This window comes from Poecilia formosa, unplaced genomic scaffold, assembly GCF_000485575.1.
Source record: "Poecilia formosa unplaced genomic scaffold, Poecilia_formosa-5.1.2 Scaffold119, whole genome shotgun sequence".
NCBI lineage: Eukaryota > Metazoa > Chordata > Actinopteri > Cyprinodontiformes > Poeciliidae > Poecilia > Poecilia formosa.
This window is the reverse complement of record NW_006800058.1, coordinates 1,191,815-1,203,985: the sequence shown is the minus strand read 5'-3', so window position 1 is coordinate 1,203,985 and position 12,171 is coordinate 1,191,815. Positions and strand designations below refer to the sequence as shown.

Genomic DNA, 12,171 nt, shown 5'->3' with positions numbered 1-12,171 from the left:
TCATCCAAAACACCGGTGGAGGAGAAGTAAACAAAACAACAAAAAAAGACTTATCACTGAGAGAGAAAAGAGAGAATATAAAAAAAGACAAGATCATGGTATGTTTGCATGTGTCTTGGTAACGTCATGTTTATCGAAAAAGATTTATGGAGATGTTAATAGAAAATTAGCTTGATAGCGACCTGGAACGGTCCAATTCAACATTTATGTTAGCATTTGAGGAGTTTGTTTTGTTCCAGCAGTAGATGGGTGCTTCTGTGGTGATTTAAAAGAATAGTCCAAGATTTCTTTATTAATTTTCTTTTGAAAGATTATTAGTTTATTTAGATTTTTCTCTTGGGGCCTTTAGTTAGTGCAAGTCCGTATGGATTGGACCTGGAGGCTGAAGCTAACAGCTAATGCAACAGGTGCCAAGACTAAAGTTTTAACTTTAAATTAGTTGATTTTCGATGTGTCCCTATATATTTCAGAGGTTTTTGGCTTCAAAACAGCGTGTTTGATAACAAACCTCTCAATGTTTGACAATGTCTAGCAAAACGTACCATGTTAAGAAGACTCAGCTGATCCAGAGTTGTGTAAAGCTGGGAGCCGGGGATCTGTGGAGGGGTCTGGTGGAGGCTGCTGGATGGTAACATTGTTAGAGGGCGGACAGGTTACGCAGCACAGACTTGTAGGAAGAGCAACAAGACGTCGCCAGTCATGAGATTTGAACCAGAGAACTTCAGAGTCTTTAGAAGACGAGGAGAAACAAACTCAGCACAGGGAGCAGAATCCAGTGAGTCGAGTAATCCAGGAGGATTTTTATGAAGCGTATTGAGGCATGTGTTGAAGGAGCAGCTTGTGACGTTTAAAACCACTCCACCATTCAGAACTGGTTTGTCAGTTTGCTTGCGGATCAAAATGAAAGGCAAGACGCTGCTGTTTCACACGTCACAGTTTCTTGTTTTAGGATTTTATTGCTTGTGCAATTCATTGGAGCATCTTTTTTCTGATGGACCCAAGTTTCCCAGGTCTGGCAACATTTTAATCTTGCCAAATAGTTTCCCACAGCATTATTAAACCATCACCAATAATGTCAAAAAACCAACACAGAGGATCCTGTGTAATAATTTCTAATGTTTTAAAAGGATAAGTGTCGTGTCCAAATTAACTTTAATGATAAAAAACCTCACCTGTGCTGAGGGTTTATTGAGCTCTGCAGAAAGGCACTAACCAGGTTGGTCAAGCTCAGCCAAGTCAATTTAGGATTCAAAGGTCAGACAGAATACATCCACTGGAATATTTGGAAAGTGACAAAATGTTTTATCCCAACTTCCACAAACCAGCTGATGCATTTCTTGCTTCATCTTTGCTCTGTGAGCATGGGTATTTTCCGTAGCAGATGGAATCATCTGAAAACAGAGAAATCACATAGATTCAAGCAAAATTAAACTTTTTATTCTTTAATAAATGATGTAATTTTGTCCCTTGTGACATAGCTTGGTTAGAGTAACAAGTCAATCACAACTCTCTCCCCCCCCATTTGTTTTCTGATTTCTTTTTTCATCCAGCCATTGTTTCAGATGAACAGATTAAGACTATTATCAGAATAATATATTCTGATATTATCAGAATATAATATTCTGATATTATATTCAGAATAATGATTCTGATCATTATGTTTATGATCAGAATCATAAACATAATTTACTTATTTATTGTAAGGCTTCAAGTTGTTTTCACTTTGCCTATGTTACATATATTTTCCACTTGATGTCGCAGCAGATCAAATGAAGCACCGTGGTGCACCAGCTCATGAGTCAAACTATTGGATGTAATGCCTCAGTGCTTCAGGAAGCTTCATCTCACCATCACTAGAATCCAGATTGCTGCAGAAAACGCCTTTAAAGGAGATCATAGATTAAGCCACAAAAAAATTCAAAAAGCTCAGAGTAGAGATGGAACATCTGAATCCAGACTTCGAGGCGTGTACCGGGTAAAAAGGGGGCGTGTCAGATGAAGCCCCGCTTCGATGCTTGTGCCGTCTTGCTGAAAACCGACGCCTCGCATCACCCGGGACACGACTGCTTTATTTTGCGTGTCGGTTTTCAAAATAATAGCGTGATGAGCCATGCTGCTTCATGGGTTGTTGTAGGTCATTTGGTCGTGAATCAGAGGGGAATATTTGTCTTCAGTGGCCAAAATAAAAGGAACATTGACCAACATATTTGAAGTGTATTGATGATTTTGATGATGGCACTCATCAAAATGTACTGTTTGTTACTGGTTTTCTCAATTGTCAATTATTGTGTTTTTATATGACTTTATATTTTTGTGATTTTATAATGTAAAACTCTTTGAACTGCATTGTTGCTGAAATGTGATACACAAATGAGCTAGACTGATTGACTGAAATGGAGCCAGCATGAGGAAAATCTCTGACATCTGGGAATACTTTGAGACGATCGCTCACAATAAAATTCTTCTTAAGTAAAATTAATTAACCCCTCCGTGTCCCAATTTTTCACCTTCTGGAAATTTCCACTATTATTTGTAGTCTGATTAGCAAAGATATATCAGTCTTGCACAGCAGAAACAGATTTAATGCTGTTGCAAGACTAAAAGTCTGTATTTAGCTAAATATAAGGGATCAGAGCCAATTAGAAATCCAAGCAAATGCCCCAACAAGCACTCCTCTCCCAACACACTAAAACATCAAATGTCTTTATTGTCATATCAGTATCTGGCATAAAAGAAAACCCAACACAACCACTGACGTTCAACCAGGACTAGATTGGCTACAAATCATTTTAATAATTAAAACATGACAATTAAATATGATTTAATTGATTCTCCTGTTACTAAACTTAAGTTTGATAAAAACTTTGTGACAATATTGCATTTACTAATTATTGGAAGTATGATCCAATGGAGTGACAAGGCTGTTACAGTTTCACCAGCAGATGTCATTAGTGAGTGATGAATGTAGCAATGAGTAATGAACCTTTTTGCAAACCAAAGTGTTGAAAGCTTCACTGCTTCATGAGTCTTCATTTGCCTATCACTAGCTCAGGGAACATAAAAAGACCAATAACTGGAAGGCCCAGAGTAAAGCTAAGACTCAGGCATCAGAGGACTGGCAATTGGCTCCTTATCAGCTCTGGTTGAGCTGAGAATTTGCAGGTACATGTAATTAGCTTAGCAGGTTCCCCGTTAAACAGCAACTCCTGGCTCCCTCTTGTGGATGGTTGTGTGAACTAAATGAACAGCCACACAGAAGCCAAACCACAGCTGTCTAACAATTTGGTTGGGCTTTTCAGGTAAACTGAAAAACTTTGGATGAACATAGACGTTGACATAATTTTTATTTCATGATATATTTTATAAACATAAAATCTAAACAATAAATACATGCAAAGAACATAAAATTTCTGGAGCACAGTCTTTTTAAAGACATCTTATAGAAAAGTATAACATTAGCAAAAAGACTCATTGTTTGTAAAATTATAAAGCATATAAAATAAGACCAATAGATAGTCAACACCTAATTTAGGCGCTGTTTGTTTATGCAGCAAAAATCTGTGATTCAGTTATTGAAGCTGGTTGTCATCATTTTCTGGGTGGAAGGATCTCGGACTGAAGAGTTGTTTTCTGATCGAGACTTGCTTGATAAAGCCACTGACCACAGGAACATAAATAGACCTGAACAGACAAAAAATCCAGTAAATAATTCAGGTGAATCAACGACTATCAATGGATACCAATATTTAGTGTCGCATATACTGACTGACCTTGTAGAGAGTTAAAGATGTTGAACAAGTAGATTCCAGCTACATTAACATAGGTGAGGCTGGCTAGTCCCCATGGTAACCCCAGTACACAGCTGAGGCCGAGAACTGTGGCACCGTCCTTCCATAACCTGGACTCGTTCTCCTTGCTCATCTTCTTCCAGTCGCTGGACTCACGGTCTCCTCTGCCACGTCGTAACTCCCGCATTTTAAACACCACCAGCAACAGCATGCAGGAATTATACAGCACCACCAGGCAAAGAAAAGCCACAGTGATGTACGTGACCAACTTTGTCTGTGGGTTGCCACTGTTCATCCAGCATCTGTTCATCAAGAAGTAACAAAACAGAGACTGTGGTCGTTTAGGAGTTTCATTGACTGACTCTTTTGCACATGTGAACTCATGGGAATGTCTTACATTTCTGATGTTTGGTTGTTGGAATCCCTCGTTTCCAGAGTGTATCTGCCATAGACACCTAAAGGCCCACAAATTACCACAACAAGGGTAGGAAAGCCTGAGGAGAAAGCAAGAGGAAGGACAAACAGCTGCCATTAGAATCAAGGTCAAAAACAAAAAAATAATCTAGTCACTGTTTAAAGGTTAATCCAAACAGTGACTATACAAATTTGCTAATTGTTTGGAGCAATTAGCTTCATGCTCCCAACCAAAGTTCCAAACTCACCCCATCCCACCAGGCAGAGTTTGAGCAGGTATCGTCTGACGTAGATGTTAAAGACTCGGATGAGGAGAAGGTAAAGGTGGAATCCTTCCAGGGCCAGCCAGGTGATGGTGGCCAGCAGAGACCAGTGCAGGAAGAGACCCAGACCTCCACAAACCCAGCTGTACTTGTTCTCATCTAGCAGAAGGATCCAGAAACTGCTGCTCAGGAAGCCGAGGTGGAGGCACAACAACGCCCCCGTTAGCTGCATGTGGATGTTGAGGCCCTTCTCTGAACGTTGTCGACTAAGGGAGACATGACAGAAATGCATTGTTTGTTTTTTTCTTATAAAGGATATTTTTGGGTCTAGTTGCCTTTGTTTGCTAATGACTAGACAGAAAAGTGGGTTGTGATGAAGGGGTAAGACCTGCAACCTGTGATGGCTGTGTAGAGGACTGAGGGCTCCATACATGGAGGATTTATCTGTGCACCCAGAAATGTGTTAGCAAATATTCTTTGCATATGCATTATAAAACTGACTCTGACATTTCCTGCATGACTACTGTTCACCTTGATGTCTTGCTGTGCAAAGCAAAAAACAAATGATTGGAGTTGGTTAATCACTCATGATTCTGAGAGTAAACCTTTAAAGGTTTATTTAGAACGTCCTTTGAAGTCCCAGGAAGAGTTCTCTGAACCAAACACCACAGTAACCTGTGACAGTTGACTGGGTCAGAACTGATTACTTATTTTGTATTCCACAGGTTTTGACCCAAAGATGTTTTGAATCTTCTTGTAAGTCTCCAGGACTCCCACAATTTTTCCTGAACTCCTGCCATATTTCTGTTGGCACCTCAAACTAAACAAAAAATAAGACCAGAGTCATTTGAGGAGCTTTTGTTTTGTTCCAGCAGTAGGCGGGTGCTTCTGTGGTGATTTAATAGTTCTAGAGTTCTTTAGTAATTTTCTTTTGAAAGATTTTTAGTTTATCTACAGTAGATTTTTCTCTTTGTGCCTTTAGTTAGTCTATGTCCTTATTGATTGGACCTGGAGGCTGAAGCTAACAGCTAATTCAACAAGTGCCAAGACTAAAGCAATCTCCAAAAATCAAGCTTGTGTGAATGTTACTTTGACTTTTTAAACTGGTGTGATGTTGACATTTGGTGCTCAGTTCCAAATAAGGCGATTATTATTTACCAAGGAGATTGTGAAAGGAGATTGTTCAATGTGACTCATCTTCCTGTGAGAAATAGGTTTTGAGAACAGAGTGTAAAGTATTTTGGTGGTATGAGAATGACCCACTGACAGTTAGGTCTAAAATTATTAGACAGTTTAAAGTAAAGCATATTTTCTAGATGTTTACACTGCCTAACTCTATCAGTCAAAACCTGTAAATGTGTCACTTTAGGTCTTCTGTTTCTTTCTTCAGTGTGAGATTCCTTTTATGATTCAAAGACTCCATAAAAATATGAGAAAAACCCAATCATTATCTCATGATTGTGTGTGACAAACTTCTCATATAATACAAGAATAATTCTGCCTCTACACAACAGATGTCGCAATGGGTGTTAAAATCTTTGGTTAGTGTTTGTTTATTTAAGCTGAAAGAACATATAAGACACATGCGGTTTCTCATCCATCGCTGCTAATCGATTTCACTTGCTGACTTTGATCTGAACAGCATAAAATTGTATAAAGATCACATATCTGATCAAAGGTATGTGCTTTTTACAACATCCATTTTATTTGTTTTCTCCCACTTTTATTTGGTGGCAGAAAACAGCAGAAGCTCTTTTCAGCAGAATCTTTTTTCTGATGTTGGAAGGTGTAGAACTGTTTATAATTTATTTCCCCCTAAAAACTTTAGCGATAAAGAAGAAGCAGGTTTTCTTAGATTTTTCTGCCATTGATAGGTAATACTAAAAGTTCATTTGACCAGAGCGTCATCCTCCATGTGTTTGTTACGTCTCTGAAATGGTTTGTAGCAAATTCCAAACATACCATTTCACAGGTTTTCTTTAAACCATGTTTTTTTTCTCCCAAGTTCTCCATAATAGCCATATTTGTGAAATACTTGGTTAAATGCCCCCGCATTCTCAGGTGCATTTCACTCTGTGGAGGTCCATACTTACGTCAGGCGGACACAATACAGACATCCACCAGACCCATCTCTGCAAAGGAAAATTTGCAACCACATACGTATGCTCTGTGTCACAGAGTAAACTGCTTAGTGGGAAACAGTGTTCACATGGAACTGTTTTGTATAACATGATGTTGAGAGTCGCAAGGACGCACAACAGCTAGGCTGCCACTCTGTGCCACACTAACAAATGGTGGCTGCTCTGGTGGAGGAGATACGAGGTTAGGCACCTAACTAGCTCATCAAAACCTGCTACTGAAGGATGTCTGTCAATCTGAATGCTAGTATCCATTCAGATTGTGGGAAATAAAGGCATGCAGATCACACTAAAAATAGATTAGACAACCATTTTCTCCTGCTCTACAATAATCCCATTGGATTTGTGTCTGTAGCTGAATAGTCAGTACTTGTATAGCGCTTTATCAGGTCTGAAGGGCTTCATGCTACAATCAGTCAATAACCCATTCATACATACATTCACACACTGATAGTAGTGAGCTGCCCTGGTACAGAATAATGTTCAGTTGGCAAAACAAGAGACTGAATGACCAACACCAGCAGAACAGCAGGTTATGTGTCTTGTCCAGGGACACAATTAAAGTGAGACAACATGCTTTTCTACCAGTACAAAGATGGCCTTCAGCATCTTCATAACTAATTTGGTGGTGTGCTCAGGGTCACTGTCCATTTAAAAAAAACCATTTGTGCCAAATCTTTAAGTTGCGAGATGTTTCAATATTCCCTCTGAATGCTTTTTTTTTTTTTTTTTGAGTAATGACTTCTTTTTTGTAGTGTGGCCTTACAGCTTTTTTCAGCACAGGATATGTGTCTCTGGGTAAAAACGCTATCATCTTCAACCAGTCTCTGGACCTTGTTTGTTTTGGTTTTGTGGTTGATTTGAACACTCGCATCACATCCTGTCCTGTCCTGTCCAGGTCACAGGACTAATAACAGAGCACTATGATGGCTGAGGGCTTTCATGACATTTATGTTTGTGTATACATGGTTTTGGTATGTGACACTTCTACCCATGAAAACCATTGGTAGAGGTTCACAATTATCAGAATCAGCCTTATTTGCCCTGTTTGTGCAACACACATAATTTAACTTCAGTACCACATTACTCCCAATTTAGACATTTTAAATATTAAATATAAGAGGGGTAATAAAGTTTTTCATTGTAAATAAATATTAAGCAGGGGTTTTGTTATTGGAATATTCTGCATTCTTGTTCTTTTCAATGTTAACAGAAAACCCGAAGGCCAGCTGTCATTTTGCCAGATCAGAATTTACTCACTTGACCACTTGGTGCAGCAAATGCATAAACATTTTCAACTTTACGTACAGAGCACATTGTGTAGGCAACTAAACGAATCAATACTAATAGAAAAATAATCTGAGTATCTTCTCTGACCTGGACACTTAACTAAATGCATTTTGCTGTCCAGTAGCTGACATTTGAAGAGTTGTGGACAAGACTCTTTGTCTGGTGCAGGACCTTCTGCTAAAATCTCTGAACAAAAACTTCTTGTTCAGAGAGTCTTTTTGTCTTCCGATGTCTTTAGTTAGAGAAATATTATCCCATTTGAAAACTTTGGCTAAAGTGGTGCTTGTAATTCCGGTCTTCAGGGTGGAAGCAGAGCAGGGCTTCAGCTTCCAGATTTCCAGATCAACATAAAAATATTTATAAGTTTGATTATGCATAAGCAGGTACGCAATTCAAGTTGGTGTGCATTCAGGCCACAGTAGGGGAATCATTCATATTTTAATTGTTTAATTTTAATGTTCATATGTAGTTACTGGGGCCATAGCTAGTCGTCTCTATGGAAAAGCAGCTACATGTATTCATCTGCTTGATTTGGATTCTCTGTTCAGTTTGTAAATAAAGAACTCAATGAAAATTAAATGCCATTGAATATTTAATTATTATCAATTTAAAAGTTAATGAATAAAGACAGATTATGACGAGATTTATTTTTTTAATTCTGTCAAGTCAAAAAAATTGGACAGCCTTACAATACAAACTATGTCAATCCCATTAATAAAAAAGGTTCAAGTTAAAGTAAAAACTTACTGCAGACCAACGTAGATGAAAAGGCTGATGAAAGCAAAGAAGACAGAGAGCGCTGATCCAATGTAGGTGATGTAGCTGAGAGCCTCAGCATGATCCTCATCCACCTTCACTTCTGGATTCTATACAGGGAAAAAATAAAATTTAGCTAAAGTGCATTTCATACCAATTCTGAGGAGACATTTTGTTTGCTGTTTCTGGTGTTCACCTCTGATATGCTAAGCTATTTACAGTTAAATCTGATCAGTGTGTTTAATCGGTGCAGGAACTGCAGCAAATGTGGGGCAGAATGTAAATGCAAGGGGATTTTTCCAGATATGTATTTGATGAAGATTTGAAAACCATCTAAGATACTGCTGTCAATTTACAATTGTGCACTAGTTTATGTTTTGGCCTGTTGTGAAAGAATCCCCCCAAAATATTTAAGTTTTAGGTTAAGATGACAAAATGTTAATAGTTTTAGAAGACACTACATGGACTAGATTACGTGACAGAAAAACAGGATTTACCACAAGCACAGCAAAAAAGCTCAGATGGTTGCAGCTGCAGATAAATTTATCTTCTGATTTTTTGGTATAACAGCCTTCAGTGCTCCACTCTAATGAAAGCAGAAAAACAAACATGTAAATCCTGACTTGATGCTTTCATTTAAGAGTAGAGAAGTTGTTTGCATCCATATTGCACCTGTTTCATCCTCCTTCCAAAACACACATTTTCCACTGATCTCCTGAAACATAGAAAGGGATTCAAAATGAAGGAAAATTCTTGTATTTTAAATGTTTGTTATTGTATTTATTTAGTTACCTTCTCCTTGTGGTAGAAGATTAACTGGACCGGCTCAGTGAGATCGCTGACTGGCTGGCTTCCAACTTTCACAAACAGAACCAGTTCTCCTAAAACAGTTTCCTTTACTCTGACAGTTGGCTGGGGAATTATGCTTCTTCCTCTTGTCCGAGGAGTTCGCTGCAACAAGGAGACAGAATTGACCTCTCTTTTAAAACTAGTATTCCTCTAGAAACAGCCTTTACTGTCTCTGTTGTGTACTATAAAAAATTCACAATGGAAATTAATGCAAATGAGCCTGAAGGAAAGAACCACCTGGACTTCCAGCTTACTCTAGCGCAGGGGTCCCCAAGATATGGCCTGTGGGCTGGATCTGGCCTGCCTCCTCATTTGGTCTGGCCCCCTGAACAATACCATTCAGTGTTTTTTTTTCATATATATGTGGATTTTTTTTCAACCACCAGAGGGGCTCTTGAGCAGATATGAAACTTAGTTTCCCTCAATGGAATATATACTAGTCAGTACCAGTCACCGTTTCGCTCACGGTTTTTTTCCATTTGCATTCTGGGTAAAAACCTATCTACAAACGCGAATATGTCATCGGCAGTAATCCAATTCCGCCCCCCTGTCAACAAAAAACTTTTCTAAGGTTTCTTTCTCGAAAAACTAAGACCGGCCCCAGATCAGAAAAGGGAACAGTCATGTGGCCCTTGCAGGAAAAAGTTTGGGGACCCCTGCTCTAGCGTGTCATTCACAATGACACGCTAGAGTTAGCTGGAAGTCCAGCAAAATGTGTAAAGAACATTACACTTGCTTGTTCAGAGAATCACACCTGAAAGAATGTGCTGTTGATCACCGAGGAAACCACCTGGATGGTTTCCTCTGACTGTGTTCTGATTCTCTGAAGAGCTGATGATGGGATTCGAACCTCGTGATTGGATGTGGGACTCAAGTCAGCCTTAAAACCAGAAGGAATTTATTCAGTTAAAACCAGTTATGTTTCACAACATGTCCTGTAAATGTAATCTAATGATTTACTATGTCCCAGTTCAATTAAACTTTGAAAACAGTTTATAAACATAAACACATTAATCCTGTAATTGTCAAAACATGAATTTAGTTTATTAATTCAATTCAACAAGAGCAACTTGTATTTTGAAGAGTCAAAACGGTTATACAGTTGAAACCAAATGACTTACACCGAATAAAAAGATACACATTTTTGTCTGTGAACTCTGTCCAAAGTTAACATTCTTGTCTTAGATCTTCTCTTTTTTTAGGTCAGTCTGAAGTCTAAGGACAGATTGATTACTGTCCCTTTAAATAATGAACGAAAACCAAGACGATGATGTCATGGCTTTGGTAACCTCTGATAGGTTAACTGACACATTTGAGTTAATTGGACTGCTTACTTTTAACACAACAGGAAAGTCAAAGGAAATCACCCAAGATTTCATGAAGAGAAGTGTGAAGCTGCACAAGTCTGGTTCATCAATTTCCAGATAGTTGAAGACGCTGCATTCACCTGATTAAACAATTATGAGCAAAAATAGTAATGATGGGAATGTCCAACCATTGTCACACTCAGGAAGGAGATTGGTTCTGGGTTCCTGAGATGGCCATGTTTTGTCCAAAATCTGAAGCTTAAATCCAGAACAAAAGTCCAAGACCTTGTGAAGATTCTGGCTGAAGCTGATAAGACAGACTACATGAGCTGAATGGCCACTCAACAAAGAGGAAGCCATTATTCCAAAAGAAACACAAAAGGGCAGATTGTGGGTTGCAAATTCTCACAAGAACAAATTACTTAATTTTTAGAGACGTGTCCTGTAGTCTGATGAAACTAAGGTGGAACTGTTTGGCTGTAATGACCACTGTTACATTTGGAAGGAAAAGGTGAACATAACATATTGTGGTGCTGCTGTGCTGCAGGAGGAACTGGTTCACTTCATAAAATATGAAGATTAAAGAGGATTATGTGGAAATACTGAAGAAACATTGAAAGATATCAACCATGACGTTAAAGGTGACCACAGATTGGTTTTCCAAATGGACAGTAACCCTCAGCATTCAGCCAAAGTGTTTAGAAAGTGACTTCAGGACAACAGGGTCAGTGTTTTGGCTTGGCCATGAAAAAGCCCTGATGTCAATCATTGAGAGAATTTGTAGGTAGATCTGAAGAGGTGTGTGCTACCACGGCGACTGGACTCCGTTCCAGCATCTCTATCTGGAATGGACCAGAACTCCAGGAAGCTACAGTGAGAAGCTTGGAAACCCAAAACTGTTGACCCAAGTCATACAGCTTAAAGGCAATGTTAAATACTGAGGAAATTAATGAATAAGTTTTTTTATTTTGAAGAAGTTAAAAAATAATTCCCTGACATAATTCTCACTATGGGGGTTTTTAGGAAATGGAAATAATTCCATCCATCCATCCATCCATCCATCCATCCATCCATTCATTTTCTTCCGCTTATCCGGGGTCGGGTCACGGGGGCAACAGCTTCAGAAGGGAGGCCCAGACTTCCCTCTCCCCAGCCACTTCTTCCAGCTCCTCCGGGGGAATCCCAAGGCGTTCCCAGGCCAGCCGAGAGACATAGTCCCTCCAGCGTGTCCTGGGTCTTCCTCAGGGTCTCCTCCCGGTGGGATGTGCCCGGAACACCTCACTCGGGAGGCGTCTAGGAGGCATCCTTACCAGTTGCCCGAGCCACCTCCACTGGCTCCTCTCGACGTGGAGGAGCAGCGGCTCTA

At 39.2% G+C, this 12,171-nt stretch overlaps 1 protein-coding gene across 1 annotated transcript in view; it reads right to left on the bottom strand.

Annotated features, from left to right (window-relative positions):
* Positions 1–3,329: 3,329 nt before the first annotated feature.
* The window catches only part of LOC103143994 (adhesion G protein-coupled receptor G3-like), an 18,439-nt gene continuing 9,597 nt past the window's right edge, over positions 3,330–12,171 (bottom strand). The window contains exons 4-12 of the mRNA XM_007560736.2: positions 10,253–10,378; positions 9,442–9,600; positions 9,322–9,364; positions 9,147–9,235; positions 8,641–8,759; positions 4,451–4,731; positions 4,186–4,282; positions 3,771–4,090; positions 3,330–3,681 (exon numbers count right to left, since the gene is read on the bottom strand). Of these exons, the coding sequence (XP_007560798.2) occupies positions 3,566–3,681; positions 3,771–4,090; positions 4,186–4,282; positions 4,451–4,731; positions 8,641–8,759; positions 9,147–9,235; positions 9,322–9,364; positions 9,442–9,600; positions 10,253–10,378 (1,350 nt within the window). The 3' untranslated portion in view covers positions 3,330–3,565. The remainder of the gene's footprint in view (positions 3,682–3,770; positions 4,091–4,185; positions 4,283–4,450; positions 4,732–8,640; positions 8,760–9,146; positions 9,236–9,321; positions 9,365–9,441; positions 9,601–10,252; positions 10,379–12,171) is intronic.